We start from the raw sequence: 24835 nt of genomic DNA, 5'->3' as shown, positions 1-24835 counted from the left end.
CCAATTAAAAATGCAATTATTCCCATGGATTAGTCTCAAACTGGCTCTTCTATTTCATGAGCAACGTGTCTCATTGCTGGGTGGCTGAGGACAACACTGGAATCAGTGCCCAGAAGATTCCTGCTTCCAAGAGATGGAGCAGCAGCCACTGGTGCTCCAGATGGAGATGCAGCTTTGATTTGTTGGTCTACAAAGGAGCATTTTTTGGATGGACTTCATCAGAACCAACCTTGATTTCCACCAGATTTTCTCTGCAGGCATCTGGGAAAGGGAATGTGACTCTAAGCCATAGCAGAGGAACCAACACTCGAGGGTTTGAATCATCTCACTGTGGACAGCTGAGACCTGCAGGCTCCTGTCTGGGAATTTTGTGATGGGAGCAATGACCTGTCCTCATGTTTCTCAAATCTGACCCAAAAATTGGGTGACTTTTAATTTTAAATAAAATTCAGCAAAAATCAGATCTATTTCTATTTATTTTTCCTCCTTAGCCTGATATCTTTTAAGTGCCTGATATCTTTTAAGAGAGAGAAGACCCACTTTTCTCTCAGTGGCTAACTAGCATATAACTTTTTTTTGGGGGGGTTTTTTGGGGTTTTTTTTTTTGTTTGTTTGTTTTGGGGTTTTTTTTGTTTTGTTTTGCTTTCTTTCCCATAGGTTTTTGTCCAAACACACCATACGTGCTCCAACCTTATTTTCTTCCCATCTCTCCTCGACTGCCAGGTGGAGCTGATGGGCTTGAGCGGATACAAAAACCTGCCAGGAAAAAACCTGCCACACCTGTAATCCTGGAACACACCATCCTGGTGCTTCCCCAACGCAGTGAGAGACCAGAGGCAGAAATCAATACAGACAGAGGTTTTATAATTAAAAAATTGTGCATTTCGACAAACAGCTGGCAGTTACACCCATCCTTCTTCCCCCTTAATGCAGAAAATACATGTCTGGAACCCAGACGTCTGATTTTCTAATGCCACGTGTAATGACCCATGAAGACTGTGCTTGAATTAACCCCTGTTTTGGCTACCAGACAAGAGCCCAAAGGCAGGCCCACCCTGTACTCAACTCCATTTGACCCTAGAGGGAACCAATCCCCCTTTCCAAGGCATTATTTTCAAGGAAAACCCATCATTTCCATCTTCTGATTGAAAACGCCTCTGAAAATCAACGTGTGGGACACAAAGTGATTTATTTTTATGAAAAAAGTAAACAAATAAGAACTTTAATGAGGTGGGGGTTTTTTTCCAAGATGTCCATGGGGAAGTAAGGCTGTTCCTAGTAAACTGAATGGCACCATGGCTGGTTGTTTTGTCCAGAGGGACAAGTGACAGTCTGGTCACAACCCAAAATAAACTTTCCTCACCTGGGGAGCACAAGATTCAGCACCCAGGCGTGGTGCTGATGGTATAGATAAAGCTCTGGTGCCTAAAATTCCTCCTTCCTTAGCAGAAAGAAAAGATACTCAGGGAGCTTTGGAGTGGATGGGGAGGCACCACCCAGGGGTTGTGGGGATGTAGGGCTGATCTCAGCTCAGAGTCCCCAGCCCCATCTGGGAAACCCTTGATTCATCCCTACCATGCAGACCTCTGGAGGCACATGAATTATTTGTCTTCTCTGCACCAACCTAAAGCTTCCTGTGGAACCCCAGGTCTGGAAGCCTCCTTGCATCCTCCCAGGCACGTCGGAGTCTCACCAGATCCTGGTTCCTGTCACATTTCAGAACAAAGGCGCGAACCCAGCCCGGAGCCTCCCGGGAGAGGCGTCCTGCGGGCTCAGATGCACACACACAGCGACTGACACACACACACACAGAGCTCACAGACAGCTACAGGCACATCGACACAGCCACAGCTTCCAGAGCAGTGGGATTGCTCCTCCTGCTCCTTCCCAGGCCTTGGGCACAGCCAGGTCTGCTCAGCCAAGAGCTGCTCCTGCTCGGGCATGTAGGGAGGAGCAGAGATGGGCTGAGATCCTAGAATGGTTTGGGTTGGACAGGACCATAAAGATCATCTGATTCCAGCCCTCCTGCCATGGGCAGGGACACCATGAGCAGGATTGTTCCACTCTGACAGGGTCACGAGTGGGGTGGGCACAAGAGGGAGAGCCTGAAGGCATCCATGCTTGATCTGCACTGCCTTGGGTGCCAGGTGTCCCAAAATTACCACGGCAAGACCTTTGGAGTCCCTTGCTGGGCAGCACCAGAGGTCTCTGCCCCCCGTGCCAGGTACAGGCAGCTGTGTGCACTGAAAGGCAAGAAAACACAGCATCCATCTCACATTCTGCTGGGCAGGGAGGGAACCCCCTCTGTTGCTGCAGATCCAAAGCTCATCACAGCAATTTTTCCCTTTAATTTGAAGTCCCATTTTGAGTTCATTACCCGAAAGTCCCCTTTCTCCTCTTGAAGTCCCTCTCTCTGATGGATGTGTGTGGCTACAGAGGATCCAGGGTTTGCTGGTGCTGCTGTTGGGGGTTGTCAGCCTGGGGATTTCTCTGACAGGAAACGTCTTGGGTACAGCATTTCCTTGTTTTCAGGGTGAACCACAGGGTGTCTTGTGGCTGACAACAGGATCCAACAGGATCAGAAATGTGTATTGCTCTGGGTACGACTTCCAGGGCACACAGGAGACTTCTGGTCAGCTGGAATCTCTGAATGTGCCCATGCTGAGTCCATAATCTATACCACAGGCAAAATGAAGCTGTAGTGCCCTGGACTCTACGGAGCAATCCAAAAAACACATCTTCTCACCACTTCTTGGGGCTGGTACCATTTAACCCACAGTCCTTTGCTTGGCTCCTTCCCACTGGAAATCAACTTCCCACTGATCCCCATGGATCCCACACTTGGAGCAGCAGAGGCTGGGGGCTGGTGCCAAAGGGGACATCCATGGAGGAGAGCAATGTTGCTCCAGCCTGGGAGGAGGGGAAGGGGAAGGAAAGAGGGATTTTGCTTTGTGGCTGATTTTTGACCCCTCCTTTGATTTTTGAGCACAACCACCCACACCGAGCTGCGTCCTGTGGGAGGCAGAGGAGAAGAAGGGACTTGGCAAAGGAGCTGAGTGCGTGTGTTGGGTCTGGATGCTCTCCAGGCTTCTTCCACGCAGGTCCTGCCTTCCCCACGAGCATCCCCAGGCCGTTCCAGTGCCAATCTCCACTCTGCCACCAAGACCAGCTGCAGGTTCCCTGTTTGCTCCCGCTCCCTCTGCTCCTCCTTGGCCTCTCCTCACCCAGCCACGAGGCAGAGAGAGCCCTCTCCCTCCTTCTCCCCCATCCTTTCCTCTCCTTCCCCCCATCCCGCTCAGCACAGCGAGAACCGGCGGGAGTTGATGTTCATCTTGGTGACCCCGATGAGCTTGAGGGGCGTGGAGAGGCTGAAGGAGCTCACGAGAGGGAAGTCACAGAAGAGGTCGGCGAGCTCGTCCCTCTCCTCCAGCTCGTAGGTGGCATCGTTGAGCATGCGCTGGTGCAGGTGGCACGTCTGCTCGATCTTCAGCTTGTTGATGTCGCTGCGCAGCCGCATCAGCTGCCTGGCCAGCTGCTGGTCCTGCAGGCGCATTTCTGCCTGCAACAGGGAGGGAAGAGGGGTTTTAGTGGCAAATTCCCCGCCTCCCTGCTCGAGGCTGCACCGGGATCACGGGGAATGGAAGGATGTTGAGGTGCTTGAATGCGGCCAAGAAGGGCGACAAGGCTGGTGAAGCTTGACGTAGCTCAAGCTACGTCAGGGAAGGTATAGGTTGGATATTAGGAAAAAATAATAATAATAAAGTACTGGAATGCTCTTCCCAGGGAGGTGGTAGAATCACCATCTCTGGATGTGTTTAAAAAAAGACTGGACAGGGCACTTGGTGCTATAGTCTAGATGAGGTGTTAGGGCATAGGTTGGACTCGATGATCTTAGAGGTCTCTTCCAACCTCATTATTCTATGAATCTGTGATTCTAGCACTAGCCCTGGTAAGGAGGGGCTGTGGGGGCTCAGCCTGAAGAAAAGGAGGCTCAGGGGAGACCTCATCACCCTGCACAACTTCCCGACAGAAGGTGCAGCGAGGTGGGGGTCAGGTTCTGCTCCCAGGGAACAGCAAGAGGATGAGTGGACACAGCCTTAAGCTTCTCCAGAGGAAGTTCAGGCTGGACATTAGGAAAAAGTCCTTTATATAAAGGGTGATTTGGCATGGAGTGGGCTGCCCAGGGAGGTGATAGAGTCAACATCCCTGGAGGTGTTTAAAAAAAGGTTGAATGTGTCGTGGTCTGGTTGACAAGGTCATAGGTTGGACTCAATCTCAAAGGTCTTTTCCAATCTAGCTGATTCTGTGAACTCACCTATAGGTGCTCAATCTGTGAGGGAGACAGGGATCTTCCAAGCCAGCAATGCATCCCAAAAAAATACCAGCTCAGGATGGGGAATTTTTAACAATCGAGAAATTCTGTGCCTGCTCTTGTTTTCAGGAGCACCAGGAAAGTGGAATCAAAGCTGTGCCAAGGCTGTTGGCTTGGGTATCTGTCAGGCTTCAGAGCCTCCATTTCAACATTAAACAAAGCCCAAATTAATTTTGCTCATAAGGCAGCAGCCACAGGGAGACAGAGCAATTAGAGGTGGAAAGGACCAATTAAAAGAACACCAAATAACTGATCCCCAAATACTCAACCCGGGTTTCTAGCCTGCATAAATCAGAGCTGGTCCATGACAGAGTCCACCTCCTTTGTGGCTTATTTTATCTCAGTAATTTGAAGTGGCTCTCAGGATGGGACCTCCATGGTTTCCCCCAGGACAGAAAACTACAACCTCCAAGCTAATGATCTAAGTGTTTTGGAGGTATTTTTTTCTCCCCTGGTACCTGGCTTTGGAAGGTGGAAGATTCATAAGTAATGAAAGGAAAGAGGTCTTTTATTAAAAAAAAAAATCTAGCTCATAATTAAGAAAATTCATTGCCACAGGATGCTGTGGGTAGTGAAGGAAGGAGTGAACACTTGGTGTGGGAATCAGCCTGGCAAACAGGGGAAGGCAGGGCTGGAAAAGCAAATCAAGACAATTCCCACTTCCCACCCCACTTCCCTCCTCACAGAAAAGCAACAAAACCACAAAAGCTACAAAGAAAAGAAGGTGGGAAAGAAGTTGAACAGGCTCACTAGAAGGGGTTGGAACAGGGTGATCTCCAAGGTCCCTTCCAACTCAGCCAGTTCTAGGACTGTGATTCTACATTTTGGCATAAATTTCCATTTCCTGGATTTTAGCAGCATGGATGTGATCAGACCATATCAGTTTCCCTCCAGGCCTGAAAAAGAGCTGCTCAGTTTGTGGGTACAGACACAGCTCTGGGGAATGGGTAAATTATTCCTGTCCTGGTGGCTTGTCCAAGAAGATGCAGGAGGGAAGGGAGGAAGGAAAGTTCCCCTTGAGAGACCCCACAGAGACCCTGATATTCCTACATGAGACCTTTCCATGACCCCTTTCCAAGGGTTGCTGCAAGGAGGGTGTGAACCAGAGTAGCCTCAGGGTTGCTTTAGCTTTTTCCATAATCCCTCCTCCTCCAGGCAAGCAGAGAATCCCAGAATAATTTGGGTTGGAAGAGACCTTGAAGTTCATCCAGTTCCAAGCCCTGCCATGGGCAGGGACACCTTCCACTATCCCAGGTTACTCCAAGCCCCATCCAGCCTGGCCTTGGACACTTCCAAGGATGGCAACCAGTGTCAGGGCCTCACCGCTCTCACAGGGAAGAATTATTTTCTAATACCTAAATCACTTCAAACCCAAACCATTCTATGATTTTCTGACACTACAGAGACATCCTGGAGGACCTTGCCTGATGCTCCCAGACAGCAATAAGACTCCAGCTTGGCTGTCTGGAGAGGATTAAGTCACCTTTGTACCAACCTCTGAGTGAATCTCTCTCTCTCTCTCTCAGGAAATCTCTCTCAAATTGTTGGCAGGGTTGTGGTAAATTACCTTTATCAAAAAAACCTCACTATTTCCTCTCAGACCTCATAACCTGTGCCCCCAGCAGAGCAATGCCAATTGGCAGTTTTTATTCTTCCACCTGAGTTACAAAAAAAAAAAAAAAAAAACAAACCAAAAACAACAAAACTATTCTGTTGATATTTTGCCCTGTCTCACAACAAATGCTGACATTTTATCAGGAGGTGATCACAGGTGTTATTGAAGTGACCCTGGGTCATTCTTTCTTCTTGGTGTATCAAGTTACCTAAGAAAAGCCAACAAAGGCTTTCATTGAATATTTGGAAGAATGTGGGATTAAAAAAGCCTCTGCTGTCAAAAAAAAAAAAAAAAAACCAAAAAAAAAAAAAAAAAAAAAAAAAACCCCACAAACCAACAACATTTAAAAGAGAATTATGAGGCCATTGTGCAAAGAGCTGTGAGTTATAGGTGCTTTCTTTCTCTTGCAAACCAGCTTTACATTTTTTGACTGGTTCTTGTTTTCCCTCTTTTGAGGAATCTGTTTGATTTCACACAAGCTGGAAGGCAAAGCCCTCTAGAAAATAAAGATAAGGAACAAAGCCTGGCAGTGGCTGACTAAAACCATGTGGATGTGGCACTTGGGGACATGGTTTAGTGGCAGCCTTGGCAGTGCTGGGTTGAGAGCTCAAGTCAATGATCTTTGAGGGTTTTTCCAGCCTTAAGAATTCCATGTTTCAATGAGAGGATGATGTGCACAAGGAGGAGATGGAAGATGGGGTGAGAGCTGTCACTGCCTGTGCTCCTTGGAAGGCTGCCTTGTCTTCCCAAGGGCTTGGGAGTTCCTTGCCTGGTGACAGGTCCTGTGGAGGCAGCTCTGAGGGGTGAGAGCTGGGCAGAGGGTGGAGCATGAAAACAGAGCTGCTCTGCAGGGCGTGAACTCTCACTCCCCACACTCATCCCTGGGGCTTGGCTTGAGATGCAAACCCCTTGCCCTGCATCCATGGAGTCGCCCCATTAAACACTGCTCTGTTCAAACCCTCCCAGAATATTTAGCGGAATTTCAGCCAGAACCCAGAAATCCTCCTTCTCCTTCCCTTTCCCAGAGGCTCTGCACAAATACTAAAGCCATTCCACTGTCCCATGCTGAGGACCAAACAATCACTGGAAAGGATGAGTGATGTCCCTTGAAAAGCAGCGTTGTCAGGCCAGCAGAGCCCACAAAGCTGCCTGGCAATGAATAATGGGATTACAGGGGCCACACCACGGGAAGCCGTGGGGTTTTTGGTTTGCAGAGTTCACCCACGAGGTAACTCCACACTCCAGTTTATCCGTGTGAGGCAGCAGCAGGATCCCACACACGGATGCAGCATCCTGGAGAAATCCGTGGGGAGCATCCAGCAGAAGCCAGGCTTTGGATTTCCTTTGATCCTCTCATGGCCAGGGCAGGAAGAGCCTTAGGTGTGTCTTGCTCATGAAAACCAACATTTTAACACATTCTGCCCCTCTCTGCACACCCAGCCCCAGCTGTGTCCCACCAGCATGGGTGGGGAATGTTGTTGGAAAGGACAAGATGCCAGGTTGAACTTCCCAGGCTGGAAGGGGGAACAAAACTCAAGTCCTTCCTGGCAGTAAAGCAACTGCTGGATTAAATGCAAAGCTGGACCACCAGATCTTATGAACCTAGGGAGAATTTTCTGCTTGGATTGAGCCTCAGAGTCTCCCAGGGATGTTTAACAGGGATGAGGGAGAGAAAGCTCCGGATGTATTCTTTCCTGATTTCCAGTCTAGGTGGCTCATCCTAAATAGCTACAAGCAACTGCCTTCAATTTTGCCTTCAACAGACAGGAAGACCAATAATTTTCCCATTTAGAGCAACCTATCTTTTCTCTGCATTGCTTTTGGGGGATTTTCAGCAGGCAGCACCTCGAGGCATGGAGATGAGGAGTTCTTTGATATTTCCCTCTCTTCCCAAAAGAGAAGAATCCCATGGATGAAGTCCCAGCCTGGTCCATCAAGCTCAGGGGAATGGTCTGTGGAGAAGCAGCTGCTCCCACAGGGCCAGCCCTTTTTATTTCCAAAAGATCAAAAGAAACTATAATGTCAATTGGCACTGTCCTGAGTGCAAGCACAAAGAAGCACAGGCCACTTGTCAGATCCTTGCCCAACCCTTCAGACAAGCCCACACTGTCTGTGTTTTGGTCTGGGGCTTCTTCTGAGGAGCTCAGATGCCACGCTGTCATGGCTAATTTTAGGTGCTCACGCCCTTGTGGTGCAACTCACAGCCCCAAGTGAATTATCCCAGATCCTTCTGGAGTGCCTGGGAGCTCTCCACCACCACCAGGAGAGCTTTCTTTGCCAGCTGGACCATGTCATGGGTCCCAAATCTCACTCTTCCTCAGTGTTGTTTAGGCTGTGTTGGCTCCCTCTGTCCCCAAAGCAGTGGCTGCACCAAACTGACCCTTGGGGGTGGTCCTGTTCCATAATAAATCCTAAACTCTTCCCTAGTTTCAGCAATTTAACAGCAGAGGTCACAGAGTCACACAATGGTTTGGGTTGGAAAGCAAATCTCACTCTTCCTCAGTGTTGTTTAGGCTGTGTTGGCTCCCTCTGTCCCCAAAGCAGTGGCTGCACCAAACTGACCCTTGGGGGTGGTCCTGTTCCATAATAAATCCTAAACTCTTCCCTAGTTTCAGCAATTTAACAGCAGAGGTCACAGAGTCACACAATGGTTTGGGTTGGAAAGGACCTTAAAACTCATCCTGTTCCACCTCCTGCCATGGGAAGGGACACCTTCCACTATCCCAGGCTGCTCCAAGCCCCATCCAAGCTGGCCTGATAAGGAACAAAGCCTGGCAGTGGCTGACTAAAACCATGTGGATGTGGCACTTGGGGACATGGTTTAGTGGCAGCCTTGGCAGTGCTGGGTTGAGAGCTCAAGTCAATGATCTTTGAGGGTTTTTCCAGCCTTAAGAATTCCATGTTTCAATGAGAGGATGATGTGCACAAGGAGGAGATGGAAGATGGGGTGAGAGCTGTCACTGCCTGTGCTCCTTGGAAGGCTGCCTTGTCTTCCCAAGGGCTTGGGAGTTCCTTGCCTGGTGACAGGTCCTGTGGAGGCAGCTCTGAGGGGTGAGAGCTGGGCAGAGGGTGGAGCATGAAAACAGAGCTGCTCTGCAGGGCGTGAACTCTCACTCCCCACACTCATCCCTGGGGCTTGGCTTGAGATGCAAACCCCTTGCCCTGCATCCATGGAGTCGCCCCATTAAACACTGCTCTGTTCAAACCCTCCCAGAATATTTAGCGGAATTTCAGCCAGAACCCAGAAATCCTCCTTCTCCTTCCCTTTCCCAGAGGCTCTGCACAAATACTAAAGCCATTCCACTGTCCCATGCTGAGGACCAAACAATCACTGGAAAGGATGAGTGATGTCCCTTGAAAAGCAGCGTTGTCAGGCCAGCAGAGCCCACAAAGCTGCCTGGCAATGAATAATGGGATTACAGGGGCCACACCACGGGAAGCCGTGGGGTTTTTGGTTTGCAGAGTTCACCCACGAGGTAACTCCACACTCCAGTTTATCCGTGTGAGGCAGCAGCAGGATCCCACACACGGATGCAGCATCCTGGAGAAATCCGTGGTGAGCATCCAGCAGAAGCCAGGCTTTGGATTTCCTTTGATCCTCTCATGGCCAGGGCAGGAAGAGCCTTAGGTGTGTCTTGCTCATGAAAACCAACATTTTAACACATTCTGCCCCTCTCTGCACACCCAGCCCCAGCTGTGTCCCACCAGCATGGGTGGGGAATGTTGTTGGAAAGGACAAGATGCCAGGTTGAACTTCCCAGGCTGGAAGGGGGAACAAAACTCAAGCCCTTCCTGGCAGTAAAGCAACTGCTGGATTAAATGCAAAGCTGGACCACCAGATCTTATGAACCTAGGGAGAATTTTCTGCTTGGATTGAGCCTCAGAGTCTCCCAGGGATGTTTAACAGGGATGAGGGAGAGAAAGCTCCGGATGTATTCTTTCCTGATTTCCAGTCTAGGTGGCTCATCCTAAATAGCTACAAGCAACTGCCTTCAATTTTGCCTTCAACAGACAGGAAGACCAATAATTTTCCCATTTAGAGCAACCTATCTTTTCTCTGCATTGCTTTTGGGGGATTTTCAGCAGGCAGCACCTCGAGGCATGGAGATGAGGAGTTCTTTGATATTTCCCTCTCTTCCCAAAAGAGAAGAATCCCATGGATGAAGTCCCAGCCTGGTCCATCAAGCTCAGGGGAATGGTCTGTGGAGAAGCAGCTGCTCCCACAGGGCCAGCCCTTTTTATTTCCAAAAGATCAAAAGAAACTGAAATGTCAATTGGCACTGTCCTGAGTGCAAGCACAAAGAAGCACAGGCCACTTGTCAGATCCTTGCCCAACCCTTCAGACAAGCCCACACTGTCTGTGTTTTGGTCTGGGGCTTCTTCTGAGGAGCTCAGATGCCACGCTGTCATGGCTAATTTTAGGTGCTCACGCCCTTGTGGTGCAACTCACAGCCCCAAGTGAATTATCCCAGATCCTTCTGGAGTGCCTGGGAGCTCTCCACCACCACCAGGAGAGCTTTCTTTGCCAGCTGGACCATGTCATGGGTCCCAAATCTCACTCTTCCTCAGTGTTGTTTAGGCTGTGTTGGCTCCCTCTCTCCCCAAAGCACTGGCTGCACCAAACTGACCCTTGGGTATGGTCCTGTTCCATAATAAATCCTAAACTCTTCCCTAGTTTCAGCAATTTAACAGCAGAGGTCACAGAGTCACACAATGGTTTGGGTTGGAAAGGACCTTAAAACTCATCCTGTTCCACCTCCTGCCATGGGAAGGGACACCTTCCACTATCCCAGGCTGCTCCAAGCCCCATCCAAGCTGGCCTTGGACACTTCCAGGGATCCAGGGGCAGCCACAGCTTCTCTGGGCACCCTGTGCCAGGGCCTCCCCACCCTCATAATGAGGAAATTCGGTGTTGCATCATTGTTCAAATTCACTCAAGCACTTGTTCAGCCAATATGAGTACACTAAATGGAAACAAAAGTGCTTAATATTTAATTTTTACAAATCTGGCTGACAGGACACAGGTGTTTTATGATTTCCCAGGAGGGCCCATCAGACATTTTTTTTCCTTTTCAAGTCTTTCCTGCATTCTGGCTCACACCCCTCAGATTTCAGTGCCAAACTGGTGAATTTGAGATAGAAAACTCAGTTTTCCTAAAAGGACAAAGTTAGAGCTGTTCTAAGATGTCCCTATTCACAGGGCTGTACTTTAGCCATACTTAGGAGGCAGAGAACTTTGAGTGCTTAATTTTATAACTTGTAAAACCTGGCAAATTTCAGAAGCAAAGAGCAAAGTGTGACCCCTCCAGTCCTCGAGTCTGTCACCATCCCTGGGCTGGTGATGGCTTTGCTCTCAGCACAGATGAGGATCTGCCACACTTGACAGTGCAAAGGCAAGCACAAGGGCAGAGAAGAGGCAGGAGAAGCTGGGGAGGGAAATACTCCAGCCCCGGGGCAGCTCAGCACGAGCTGAGAGCTGCAATTTGCTCCTGCACCTCCACAGAGCCTCTCAGCACAAAAACAAGAGCAGTTTGCATGTCTGAATAAATCAGCTCCTCGGGGCCAGGCTCTCAGCAGGGCCCGGCTGGCGTGGCTGGCTGAGGCTCTGTGGGTTTGTGTCAGTCCCACAAACCTGGACCTGGCACGGGTCACGTGGGGTGACAAGCCCAGAAAAGCAGATGGACAATAAAACCTTGGGTTTGTCTTTTGCTTCGCTTCTCAACGTGAGCAGCCTGAACCTGGCTGAAGTCAAATCTGTGCAGACTCTGAAGACATGGAGGAAAATTCCTTGCAGTGTCAGATGATGACTTTTGTGTGGATTGGGAGTGACGAGAGATAGGGCAAGAGGAAATGGCCTCAAGTTACACCAAACTAGGTTTAAATTGGATATTAGGAAAAAAGTTCTTCAGCAAAAGGATTTTCCAGCCCTGGCACAATGCCCAGGGCAGTGGAAGTGTCCCCATCCCTGGAGAGATTTGAAAGCTGTGTGGAAGTGGCTTGGTGACATGGTTTAGTGCTGGCCTTGGCAGTGGTGGGGAGTGGCTGGACTCGATGATCTTAAAGGGCTTTCCCGCCCTAAACCCTTCAATGATAGTACCAAATTTACTCTCCTGACTCTGCTGTTTTGGCTGGGATAGAGTTAAACCAAACCTGGGTGGTCCTGTACAAATTGCCTGATGGGAACAGTCCCCAGCATGTGCAAACTCCTGAAGCTCCAAGTGCTTGGCAGGAGCTCCCTGGGACAAGCCAGAACCATTCCAGGGTGATGCTGTTGAAACAACCCAGCCTGAACACGCTGGGAGCTGTGCTGAGGGTTGGGGGTGATGGAGCTGCACACTCTGCATTTCACTCCCTAAGAACAGGGCTGCTGCACTTCTTTCCTGCATGGAAAGAATCTCCACATTCACCAGCTTTTGTCCCTTCATTGGCTAGGTGAACCCTACAGACCCTAAATAACCACATTGTGGGATCACAGAATCATGGAAGGGTTTGGGTGGGAAGGGATCTTAAAACTCATCTTGTTCCACCTTCCACCATCCAGGGACACCTTCCACTATCCCAGGTCACTCCAAGCCCCATCCAGCCTGGCCTTGGATACTTCCAGGGATCCAGGGGCAGCTACAGCTTCTCTGGGTGCCCTCTCCACCCTCACAGGGAAGAATTCCTTCCCAATATCCCATCTAATCCTGCCCTCTGGCAGTGGGAAGCCATTCCCTGTGTCCTGTCCCTCCAGGTTGTTGTCCCAAGTCCCTCCCCATCTTTCTTGTAGGCTCCCTTCAGGAACTGAAAGACCACAATTAGCTCATCCCAAAGCCTTCTCCAGGCTGAACAACCCCAGCCCTCTCAGCCTTTACTCCCAGCAGAGCTGCTCCATCCCTCTGATCATCCTGGTGCCTCCTCTGGACTCTTTCCAGAAGCTCCAGCTCCTCTCTGTGCTGGGTCAGCTCTGCAGGTGGGGTCTCACCTGAGAGAGACAAAGGGGGCAGAATCCCCCCTCCCCTGTCCCCTGCTGCCCACACTGGGGGGTCAGCCCAGGATCTGGTTGGTTTCTGGGCTTCATTCCGCTGTGGAACCTTCCTGATGTCTTTGCTACCACAGCATGAGGAAAGGCAAGGAAAAATCTTGTCTGTGTCGGGATCTTTGGAAGCTTGTTCCTTTATTTGACAAGAAACTGCTTTTCACCCTTGAAATGTAATGTGAAATGCACCTTTTGGTTCCAGCACCATGTGATGGGATGGCCTGGCTGTGCTCCCTCTGCCTGCTGGCAGCTCTTACCCACACTCGTGCCTCCAGCTCAGCTATTTCACCCTGTGGTCAGTCAAAAAATTGCTCTCTCTTTTGGGGAAATTGTTCTAAATTGCCAGTCATGTCCAGATCCAGCAGAGACCGGTATTATTAAGTGGCTGGGAAATGGAAAGTGAGGAACAATTAGGGTTTGCTTGGCCTTTTCTCGTCTTTAATTCAAACTTTCAGTTTTTGACAGATGGTGGTTTAGATACCACACCCGAGTTTAAGGGGTAGAATCAGACTCTGAGACAATTTGTACTTCCATCATGGGCAGAGATTGAAAGGAAACCCCAAATCTTTTAAAATTCAGGGTTCTGAGAAAGAAAATCTGCTTCTTACTCTCTTTGATCATCTTGAGATTCAGGGTTTCCACCAAGTGTGAATTTAAGATTACACCCAGATTCAGGTCACAGATCTGGAGCTGAGGCTCTCCAGAGCACTGAGGGGTTGTAGGGGATCATCTCAAAGCTGTTCCTAATAGTCCTGAATTCCTGAAAGCAGGATCCTAAGAAACCAAGTCACCAAAGTGCAATATCCAGAGCCACCTCTGTAAATAAATCCTCAGGGGACCAGTGGAGTTGGGAGAATGCAGCAACAGAAAGTCGACAAATCAATGTTATCTGAAGCAAAAGTCACAAAGAAATCTTTAAAACTGTTATTAATTTTTGTGAGAAGCTTTCCTCAAAGATTTCAGTGCTTCTCAAAAACAAAGTGTCTGCACAGGAACATCTTCACAAATGTTGGCCACGAGTGATGTCCCAGCCCCTGTTGCAAATATTCCTGCTGGGACTCACAGGCACAACTCCAACTGGGCAACAGAAACAAAGCCACGTGTCATGAGTCACTTCCAGTGTTTTGGGCCAAGTAATAAAGAATTTTCATGCCAGTGAGGAGAAGGGAAGTGTGGTTTTGGTGTCTGATTGCTTCTACTCTTGTGAAGAGCACCTGAGCTCAGTCTCCAGCTGCCCTGTCAGGGACATGCCCATCCTATCGACCTCCAGAGAATCACAGAATACCTTGAGCTGGAAGGGACTCACAAACTTCATCAAGTCCAACTCCTGGCCCTGCACAGGACAACACCAAAATCACTGTATGTGCCTGAGAGTGTTTTCCAAACATTTCTTGAGCTCTGTCAGGATTGGTGCATCCCCCTGGGAATTATCCCAAGGCTGTGCTGACTCCTGAGCTCGGCTGGGAGCTGGGTCAGGATCAGGATAAATTTGTGCCAAAAACCATGAGAGCAAAGTGACAGAGAAAAGATGAATTCCAGCCCTGGCTCTCTGGATTTTCCTAGCACAGGTTCCTAGAAAAGACAAAGCATTTTTGTTCCCTCCTTTTCTGTGAAATATCCAGCACATAACCACCAGAAATAAACAGATGTGGGAGACAGGGCCCAAGGCTGGGATGGGGGGATGACTGAAATGTGAACTGGGTTTGAATAAAGAAATAAAGCAACAGAGGATGGGCCTGGAAGAGCCAGGTGTGGAAAACAAAATGAGTGATGGAAAATACAATGAGTGATGAAAAACACAAGGATTGATTGTTGCCTTTCCACCTGGGGCTGAAGGCAGGTAGCAACAAGGAGTTTCCCCACTCTTTCATTTTTATCCCTCTTGAAAATTTATGCTAACAGGGACAGGCAATCACTTACCAGCTCCTTCCTGAGCCACGTCAGAGCTTCGTCGATGCTCTCAAAGCCACCTATCCTCCCTGAGGTGACAGTCCCCTTGTCCTGGGCAGGGCTCCCGTTGAGGTGCAGCTGCACTTTCCTCATGGGGACAGTCTCCCCTGGGGTCTTTTTGGCCTTGGTGGCCTCGTCCTCCCTGTCTCCCTCTGACTGGGGGCTCTTCCATGCCTGCTCCTCCAGCTTTGCCTTCCATTCCAAGTAGGAAGGGCGCCTGGTTTCCAGTCTCAGCTTCTCTGTCAATGCCTTGAGGGTCCTCAGGTGATCATCAGGAGGAGGAACCCCCCCAGAGCCAGCATCCATGCTGTCCAGAGCCTCTTCTATTTGGATTTGGGGCACAGACATCCTGTCTGGCAGTCCAAAGGCATAGAGGTGGGCTGGAAAGGACCAGGGATGGAGCTGAGAACGCTCAAGGTTTGACCAGGTGTCACGAGGGGCTCAGCACAGCTCCCTGGAGGACAGCTGAGGTGTGGGCCCCTCCTCAAGCACCAAACCAGCCTTGAATGAACACCTAGAACAAGGAAAAAAAAAAAAGATTGGTTTTGAGAAGGAAAAGGGAGTGAGGAAAGTGAGACAGCTCTTGCTGGAACAGGGGAGTGAGGGTTTTGGGAGAGGCTCAGTGCCAAGGTGCTGCAGGGGAGGGTGACCTCACCTCAGTTATCTGAGTGCTCTGGGGCAGGAACAGACAGGCTCTGGCTTTTAGCAAAGCTCTGGTTACCTACACCTCCAATCTTAACTCCAGGGGCCACAGAAGGGTGGCCAAGGAGGCCAGGAGACATTCTCAGACCCCAAAGTCCTCTGGAGACAGCAGTGGCTGCTGCTGGATGTTGGGCTGTCTGCTTTTGCTGATCTTCTGCCTGGCAAACCCACATTTCCCCATCTGGGCAAATCAGGCCCAGATGAAATAGGACAACCTGAAAGAGGGGAAGTTTGGATTAAATATCAGGGAGAAATTCTTCCCTGTGAGGGTGGGGAGGCCCTGGCACAGGGTGCCCAGAGAAGCTGTGGCTGCTCCTGGATCCCTGGAAGTGTCCAAGGCCAGGCTGGACAGGGCTTGGAGCAACCTGGGATAGTGGAAGGTGTCCCTGCTCATGGCAGGGGGTGGAGTGTTTAAGGTCCTTCCCACAAGCCATTCTGTGATTCTGCAAACCCAAAGTTTTCCCAAGAGTTTGAGTCAAAAGGAGAACTGGAAAAAGGGACTCGTTCTTCCCCACACCACACTCCCCTCCAGTTTAAGATCTGGGTTTAGTTCTGGGTTTGCTAAAGCTGCAGCCTGAGGATTCAGTTCCCTCCTGGCCCACTGGCCCCAGCCAGGAACATGGTCCCAGCCAGGGGAGGAACTAACTGTGGTGCTGGCATGGCCTGGGCTCAGACACCCAGGGACACTTGGACTGTGGTTTCCATCTCTGGCCACGTCCAGTTTGTCCAGTAGGAGTGGTCCCTTGTAAACACCCCCAGGAGCAGCAGCAGAGAGAAGCCAGGAGCTTCCTCCCCACTTCTCCTCCTGCCAGCACTCATGGAAGCTGTGCCCAAAGCTGGTCTGACAAACCCTGGGACCTGGAAGGGCAAAGAACTCCTCAAGAGTTAAGCTCAGGCAGCTTCCGTGTTCATTTGCCAGCAGGATCAGATAAAGACATTCTCAAGGTCGTGTGCTCATCTATAGCTGAGCTAGGAATAGATCCAGAGCTCTCCTCTGAACGTCAGGCACAAAACAAAATACTTTTCTGCCTGCCTGGTGAGGTGCCTGGAAAACCAGGCAGGATGTGTGCAGCTTCCTAGAGTTACTCAGCCATCCTTCTCCCTGCCATTTCCACAAAGGCATGTGCAGCTCTGAAATCCAGACCATAATTACGCCTCTCCAACCTTTTGAGTAAGAAGATTCAGTTTAAAATAAACACTGAGTGAGAGCAAGACTTATCCCAACAATTGTGTGGGGGGCACATGAGCTGAAGGAGGAGTTGTGAGTGTACACACAGACAGTGTGGGGGTGGAGGATTAGTCATGTTGTGCTCTCCTTCCTGCTCCTATTTATGTTAATGAGAGTTTTACTGGGAGAGGGAGCACACACAGGCACCCTGGCTGGTTGAAGCCAACAGCTCTCGTGCCTGGAACAGCAACAATTTTCCTTCTTCTGTTGAAAAAGAGAAGGGAAAGCAGTGGGCTGCCCTGGTGGAAGGGTGCTCTGCAGGGCTCAGGGCATGTCAATGAATTTACCTTCCCTCCTGCTCCAGCCTCCCCAGATCAATAAAGGAAAACAAGTAATGACTCTAAAGACCTCGTTTCTGAGCGTTTTTCTCTATCCTATGAGACCTCTGTGGAGATTGCTGAGGGTGGCCCAAACCCAGCAGTCCAAGAGTCTGCTGCAATTTCACACTGGGCTTCTGGATTTGCTAATCCCCAGCAAAGATCATATTTTTATCATTTTCTGAATGCCACAGCTACAAAACAGAGCGCCACACAAACTCTTTTGTCCTGTTTTTCAGCTTGTATGGAATCCTCAGGGTGGCAATGGCCCCTGGTATTTGAGCCCTGGGCACAGCTCACTTAACATTTAGAGCATTGGAGCATGAAAACAGAACAGCAGCTTGGAGCATCCCCTTTGTCACAACCCTGCTGTCATCTCCCCCTCCCTGTCACCATAACTCCCAGCAGCTTTGGAGGAGATTTGGTTTTTCTACCCTAAAAGCAGCATTGATTCAGCCCATCCTTCACTTTCTCTCTCGTGTAACATGAAACATCTCATTCCCTCTGCAGGGACACCCCCTAAATTGGCAGCATTCCTCAGCCTGTCCGAACTCCAAAGTGACAGAAGCGAGCCACCTCTAATTTCCTATCAATATCTTGGATTTGGCTTAAAGACCTGCTGTGGAGAAAGAGATCTGAAAGTTGTAAGTGTGAGAAAAACGCCCTTGTGCTGTAACAAAAACCCTGAGAGTTACCAAATTCCCAGGAACAAGCCTGCCTCTGGCTCAAATCCACATCCTCCCAGTTTCCCTGCCCTAGGCTTGGCTCCCCCTGGGCTGGCCTGTGTGAGGGGATTTAAGTGATTAATCCTTGATTTGTCTCATTATCACACCTGCCACAGGGAGTTTGTGCCACTCCTAATTAGGGGTAACGAGTTCAGCCCCGAAACAAGGTGAGGGTTTGCTCACACCTCACTAAGAACCTCTGCTCAGGGGTTCCCCCCTTCCCTTAGATGAATCCTGAAAGCACAGAACACAGCAGCAACTGAGGCAGCAACAAAAAACACTTTAATTTCTTTCTTGTGTTAGGTTTCCACTGGAGAAGTCAACTGACCTACCCCAAGGGATCAGCAGAAGCACCAGCCTAGGATGGAGAAATAATAGGAATGTTAAACTGGGAGTTCAACAATTAGCCAAGGAGGAGCTGTGGGGAGCAAATTATTCTTCTTCCTTCACTGTTCCTGGTGGACTCTGGGTTCCTCTAACACCATTTCTTATTGCAGAGGAGCAGCAGTGGCTGCAGGAGTCTGTGTTAGAGGAATTCTACTCCTCTGGAGGCTGGGAAGATAAAAAAGCCTCAATATGAGACAAATGCTCAGCTGACAAAAGCCCTTTTGCCCACACACACCACGGATGACACTTCTGGCATGGAGCAAACAGGGCAGAGGCAGTGCTTCAGGCTGTGAATGACCTTCAAAAAGCACCTCAGCCCTTTGTGCCTCAGTTTCCCTCTCACTGAGAAGTCAGTCCATGCAAATGGCCTTCAGGGAAAAAGCTCTGAGGGTTTTCAGAATTCACCTCTGGTGTCCCCAGGTCTCATCTGAGTGCTTGTGCTCACACTCCAGTGGGTGCAGGGGAACCCCCTGTGATCCATGGAGTTTGGGATGTGGTTCCCCTGAGCATTTGCTCAGAAGGTTTGCACAGGGCTCACACAGATACCCCCTGCTCCTACCTGAAACCCCTGGAGTAAATCCAACCTGCCAGCATCACCATCCAGCTCTGCAGCTCCCAGCAGCAGAGGAGGACCCTGAGCCTGGAAAGTGGGATGAAGGAACACCGAGGTGGGGGACAGTGCCTGGTGTGCAGGGAGAGTTCTGTTTGCCTCCCTCCATGCACAGCCATGACACAGGGATGGGGTGGGAGTGACTGACCCCCCTGGAGGTCTCTGACCCCCCCTGGGTGTCTGCTGCAGGTTGGGAGAGGGGCAGAGAAGAGGAGATGCCCGTGAGACGGGGTTGCCATAGCAATGGAGTAAGGGAGGACTCTGGCTGCTCACGGAGGTGGATGGATGTTCTGGAGCATCCTCAGGGCAGCAGAGACTCAGAGGGCTCAGGAACGGGGTGAGGGAAGGAGACACTCATCAGGATCAACACTGCAGCTCCCTGGAGCTGGTGCTTCCCTTTCAGAGTGGTTGCACATCACTCATTCCTTTCCCCACGCCAGAATGAGCTCTGTCAGCAGAGTACTGCTGTGCTGAGTGGGTTTGGTGAGCTGGGGGTTCCTCACCCTGCCAGAGCCCCCCCATCCTGCTGGCTCTGCACAAGGGTCCTGCAGAGGTGGAGAACAAATCCCCAGCTACCCCACCGACCCTGAGGAGAACTGGCTTTCCTGGATTTTATTACTCAGTGTTTACCCACCCAATCGTTTTCTGTATCAGCTGAAAATCCTCTCCTGCAGAAAACCAGCCTGGTCCCAAAGTGACCTTCAACTGCCCTCCCTTCAAAAGGACAAAATCCCAGCAGCAGGAAGAGCTGTCTGATCCTGAGGAGCCAGGACACGCTCCAGGGCTGGAATTGGTGCTGTCAGGATCAGATGCTCTCTGCCTGCTCAGGATGGTCGGGACAGGATGGAAAGGGCTCTGCCCATGGAGGAGTCATGGCAGAGCCCTCAGTGACACAGCACGGTGCCCATGGAGACCTTCTGGCCACACTCCTGTCTGTGAGCTTGTTCCTTTCTCCATGGAAAAATGACAGCACTGATGGGACCAAAATGGGCATTAAAGGCATAGATGTGGACATGGCATTCACAGAAAAATGGGGAAAAGGGAAAAAGAGGGGCTTTCCAATCACATATGACCTGGAGCAAGATGAGGGTTTGCTCCAGCACATCCTTCTGCCCAAATGGCCTCCAGAAAGAGCCTGAACATTGCAAGGGAGGAGGGGAGAGCAGTGGCTGCTGCAGAAAATCCACCAGGGGAGTGGAGGGATGCAGAGATGGCTGCCCCAGCCCTGGCAGTGTCCAAGGCCAGGTTGGACAGGGCTTGGAGCAACCTGGGATGTAGAAGGTGTCCCTGTCCATGGGAGGAGTGGATGAGATTTATGGAAGGGGCCTCCCTTCCAGCCCAAACCATTTTGTGATTCTGTGAGATTAGAGGGGACCAGTTTGCACTCCCTGCCCCAAGGCACTTCTCCCTGGCTGATTTCCAGCATCACCAGCAGAGTCAGAACCTGTTTCAGTAAACACATCTGCACCTTCCTGCCTGACTACACCTCATCCCTCCTGCGTGCCCCACACAGCTTCTAGCAGGCTTCTGGTGAGGGAGCAGGGCTGAGGCTGCTGCCTGCTTCAGAGGGACCCTTGCAGCTCCATTTTCAGACCGGTTAGGCTCCCCTAGATCAGCAGATTTCTAGGCTTTGTGTGGAAATCCTGCATGAAGAAGTATTTGGCATTCCAGCAAACCAGTCTTCCAGTCAGCTGGAAGGAGATGCAAACTGGGGAGCTGAACAGGGTCAATGCTTACAACCCATGAGCACAAGCCAGGTGGGATTCCTTTTAGGAGGAAAAGGATTGAGGAGCAGAAGCAAAGGCAAGTTTTCAGGCTCTTGGTGAAGTCACCATGTCCACCCTCTGTGTTCTGAGCTCTGTGGAGCCATGGGTCATGGGCAAGGGTTTCATCTGCGCTTACTGCCCCAGGCTCCTGACAGGTTTTGGAGCTGATCTTGGAAGTCACACAGCCAACCTGTTCCCAGAGATACCCCCAAAGGACCTGTGGCTTGGCACAGCTGGTTGTTACCCCTTTTTCCCCACTGCCACCCCAGGCACAGCCACGTTTCAGCAAGGAGAGGCAGGGACCTCTGTGCCCGTGTGCCCAGGGTAATGAAAAGGGCTGGGATTCCTTGGGAATGAGCCAGGGCAGGCTGAGAAATGCTCTCTTCCCAGGAGACTGGTATGGGGAGCTATTTTTTTCCCCCAGATCCAGCATGCAAGGGTGTGTTTTCAGAAAGAAAAAAACCAACCTAACCTTTTTGTTTTTGTTTTGTTGAGCTCCAATCTGCCCAGCACCGAGCTCAGCCCCTGCAGGTACAACACCAGGGCCAGCTCCCACTGGAGACCCCCAGGCTCCAAGTTAACATGATCAGGGGAACGGGGTCAGCCCCTCGGTGACCCCCTAATCCCCTTTACATGCCCCCTGTCCCATCCAATTATCCAAACCGTGATCATCCAACCTCTGTCCTCAGACTGGTGTTCTCCCAGTGCTGAGCTGCACTGTGGGATTTAATATCATTTAAGATCAGCTGGTTGCAAACAGACCCTCCTCTCCCTCCCCCCAGAAGGGCTACGCTGCTCTGAGGCTGATTATTTTTATTTATTTTTTTTCTTTTTCCCTGCAGTGTCTCTGCTACATTTTGCAAACACCTAATGGCTGCGGGGCTGTTGCAAGCCCAGAGCCCGGCAGAAGCCGGATTCCTCCCGTTCTGCTGGATTTTTGTGGTGTACAGACACCCCCCCACCCACCCCCCATGAAGGATGGGGGTGATTTAATGGGAATTTGAAGGCAGAGAAGAGCTGGGATGCAAAAACCAGCAGCAGCTCCCGTGTGCTGAAATGATGGCTGGCACAGAGCAAACCCACGGCAGCCAAAACAGGCTCGTTCCCGCTGGAAAGTGGGGAGTTCCTCGGATACAGGGGACGAGCAGACAAAGCCAGAGGAATCAGCTGGGCACAGCTCCCCGCTGGAAGCCAGGAACTTGGTTTTCATCCATTCCCACCTCCCCCCACGCCTCCGCCGAGGTCTCCGATGTAGAAAAAGCTCCGGAGGGTGCAGGATTGTGGAATAACAGGGGGAGCATGGCAGGGAAGCAGGGAGGGGTGTCCTTAGAGAGGTGCCTGCGGTGGGAGAGGTGCCAGCCCGCCCGGAGCGGAGCGGTCCGGGCTGCGGGATGGGGATGCTGCCCTGGTGTGCAACACCCGCGGCGTTCGGGCTGGGCTTGCACAAACACTCGTGCTGGGAGGGGTGCGGGCTGGCGCTATTATTTTAACAATTAGCCCCAAGCTGTTATAAAGGGCTCTGAAGAAGTTCTGGCTGGGGTTTTTTTCCCCCCTCTCCTCGGTGTAAAGGTGAGCTGCGAGGGCCAGACCCGCGCAGGTGGAAACCTGCTCTGCTCAGCGCACGGTGCCTGATTCAAAAACCCGAGGTAGCTACGCCCTGCGAGGCCACCACGCTCATCCCACCATGTCTGCACTGCACAAACCCACAAACCATTCCAGGTTTGGAAAGGTTTCCAGGGCTCCTGCACCTCTCAGGCTGGGGGCAGAGGGAGCAACAGGTGATTGTCCCGAAACCCGGGCAGCCTGTCCCCTGTCACACCTCACCCTGTGCGGGAAAATCCTCCTGGAGCCGGTGAGAAGCCCCACGCTGCTCCCGGCTGAGAGCAAAATCCACAAACATCACGGGAAAGGAGGATTCAGACATCCCCAGTCAATGGGGAGCCACCGTGCCGGCCATCTCCAGGGAATGTCGGCGGGGCAGGAGATTGCGGCAGGGGGGACACTTTGCAAACCCCAGCCCCGCCACAGCAGAACCGGCTCGCCAGACCCCGGTGCTGAGCTGGTGCTCGGTGGGGTCCCCATCACCCCTCTGTGCTGCTCCTGGGGTCCCCTCCAGCCGCGGGCAGCTCTCCGACAGCTCCCGTGCTGGGTGTCCCCAGGGTGGCTCTGTCCCCCCCCCAGCCACCACCAGCATCAAACTTACCGGGGCTGGAATCAGAGAGGGGATGGCACGGACATCTTGGCTCCCTCCTTGCACCTCGGGTCCCCAACTTGGTGTTTGCAGAGCGGTGTCACCAGTGCCTCCCGGTGTCTGTCTCATCCTCCTCCTCTGTGTCTCGCTTCAGAAATCTGCGCGTGTGGCGGTTGGTTTGTTTTTGGTTGGTTTTTTTTTTTTTTTTTCCTTTAGGGGGCTCTTTTTTTTTTTTTTTTTTTTTTTTTTTTTTTCCCACATTCAGCGTTTGTGAGAGAAACCCCTTCAGAGCCTTTTTATTCCTTTTTTTCACCCTTCCCTTCTCCTGCCTGAACCACCCCCCCCCCCGCCCCCCCGCGAAGGCAACAGGGAGATTTACAGCCCCTTCCAGAATTCCAGCATGGAAGGGATGGAGGTGGGATTTCCCACCTCCCTTCGATGTCAGGAGTACCCCAGACCCCCACAGTAATTCAGAGGCTGTGCCTGCACAGGGTTTGGAAGCCTGGAGTGCAGAGAAGGGGGGTGCCCTGGATGCAGCAATGCAGCCTCAGAATGAACAGCAGCATTTCCACATTTCTGATGAAAATGCAAATATTTTTCAATTTTTTTTTTTTTTTTTTTTTTTTTTTTTTTTTTTTTTTGCCTTCCTTTTTTTTTTCTTTTTTTTTTTTTTTTTTTTTTGCTTTGCTAGCATCCATTTTTTGTCAGATTTCAGATCTGCATATGCAAACTCAGCCTGGTGATCAGCTCTCACTGTGCTGCAGGGAGGCACCTGAAGGCTGATGATGATGGAGAGGCACCAAGGGAGATGGAAGAGCTGTTGGCTGCATGTTAAAATTGTCTGACAAAGACCTACAGCAGCTTTTAGCAGCAAAAGGAACCCCAGAATCCCAAGAGCGGTCAGGTTGGAAGGGATTACAGTGGGTCAGCTAGTCCAGCCTCCCCATCCCAGAGCACAGGGCACAGGGTTGTATCCAGATAATTTTGGAATATCCCCAGTGAGTAGATTCCACTCTCTCTCTGGACAATCTGTTCAGTGCTCAGTCACTGCACAGGAAAGTTCTTCCTCGTTCCAGGTAGAATTTCCTGGGCATCAGTTCCTGCCCATTCCTGTTATCCTGTTGCTGGGTCCCACAGAGCAGAGCCTGGTCCATCAAGCACGTGGAGGTTCAACATTTTCAGCAGCATCTCATCCAAATCAAAACTGCGTCTGTGCCCATGAACCAAGCAGAACCAGGGAACAGAGAGGCACAGGGTGAAACAGCCCCTGACCTGATTTTGGTGTGGGATGAGCAATCCCAGGACATGGCTTGGAAATGACCATGACTGGGGCCCCTTCCTGACAAACAAATTGGATTCAGCCACCCAGATTTGATAGCCAGGAGCGTTGAATCACAGCGACGTGGCCAGACAGGGTCAGTTGGCCTCAGGGCCAGAGCCCAGGTCTAGCAGGGTGAGTTTACAGCAGAGGTGTTGCTTCCAAGGCTGGATGTCTGTCTGTCTGTCTGTCTCCTCGCAGGAACAGACCACACACTGTCACCCGCTCCCTCTCCTGTAAATGTTTATTTTTAATTCGGTTGCGTAATGGATTTCAAATGAGCTGCCATAAGATAGCAGTGAAAGGCTGCAGCCACATCCCTCTGAAGCCAGTCCATGGGTTTGAATGCTTTTTGGCCTGGATTTATCTTGGATAAGTTTTCTTCATCCAGAAAAACACTGGTGGGGAGCTGCTGAAGAAGAATGCTGCTCCCGCTGGTGATGCTCTAACACCAACCACCTGCAATGGACACCTGAAATTAGGTGTGATCAGTTAAAATAAACCTGTGAAACACCAGCACTGTCCACACCTATGGCTCAGTATTTTTTTCTTTTCCTCAGACACAAGGAATCCTTTCTGTTGCCCGCAGGGCTCCAGAGACTGCCAGTTCCCACAGCATCCCTGGGCACAGGAGCT

General features: G+C 50.8%; 1 protein-coding gene across 1 annotated transcript; it reads right to left on the bottom strand.

The window, feature by feature from the left end:
* Positions 1 to 883: 883 nt before the first annotated feature.
* On the bottom strand, positions 884 to 23015 carry FAM167A (family with sequence similarity 167 member A). The gene is made up of 3 exons (XM_041480883.1): positions 22894 to 23015; positions 14926 to 15469; positions 884 to 3559 (listed from the first exon to the last, which is right to left on the bottom strand). The coding sequence occupies exons 2-3, from the start codon at positions 15301 to 15303 to the stop codon at positions 3296 to 3298; spliced, it is 642 nt and encodes a 213-aa protein (XP_041336817.1). The 5' UTR covers positions 15304 to 15469; positions 22894 to 23015; the 3' UTR covers positions 884 to 3295.
* Positions 23016 to 24835: the final 1820 nt, after the last annotated feature.

Source organism: Pyrgilauda ruficollis, unplaced genomic scaffold (genome assembly GCF_017590135.1).
Source record: "Pyrgilauda ruficollis isolate IOZ18807 unplaced genomic scaffold, ASM1759013v1 scaffold54, whole genome shotgun sequence".
Lineage (NCBI taxonomy): Eukaryota > Metazoa > Chordata > Aves > Passeriformes > Passeridae > Pyrgilauda > Pyrgilauda ruficollis.
Note: the sequence above shows the minus strand (reverse complement) of the source record. Positions and strands in the feature narration are given on the sequence as shown.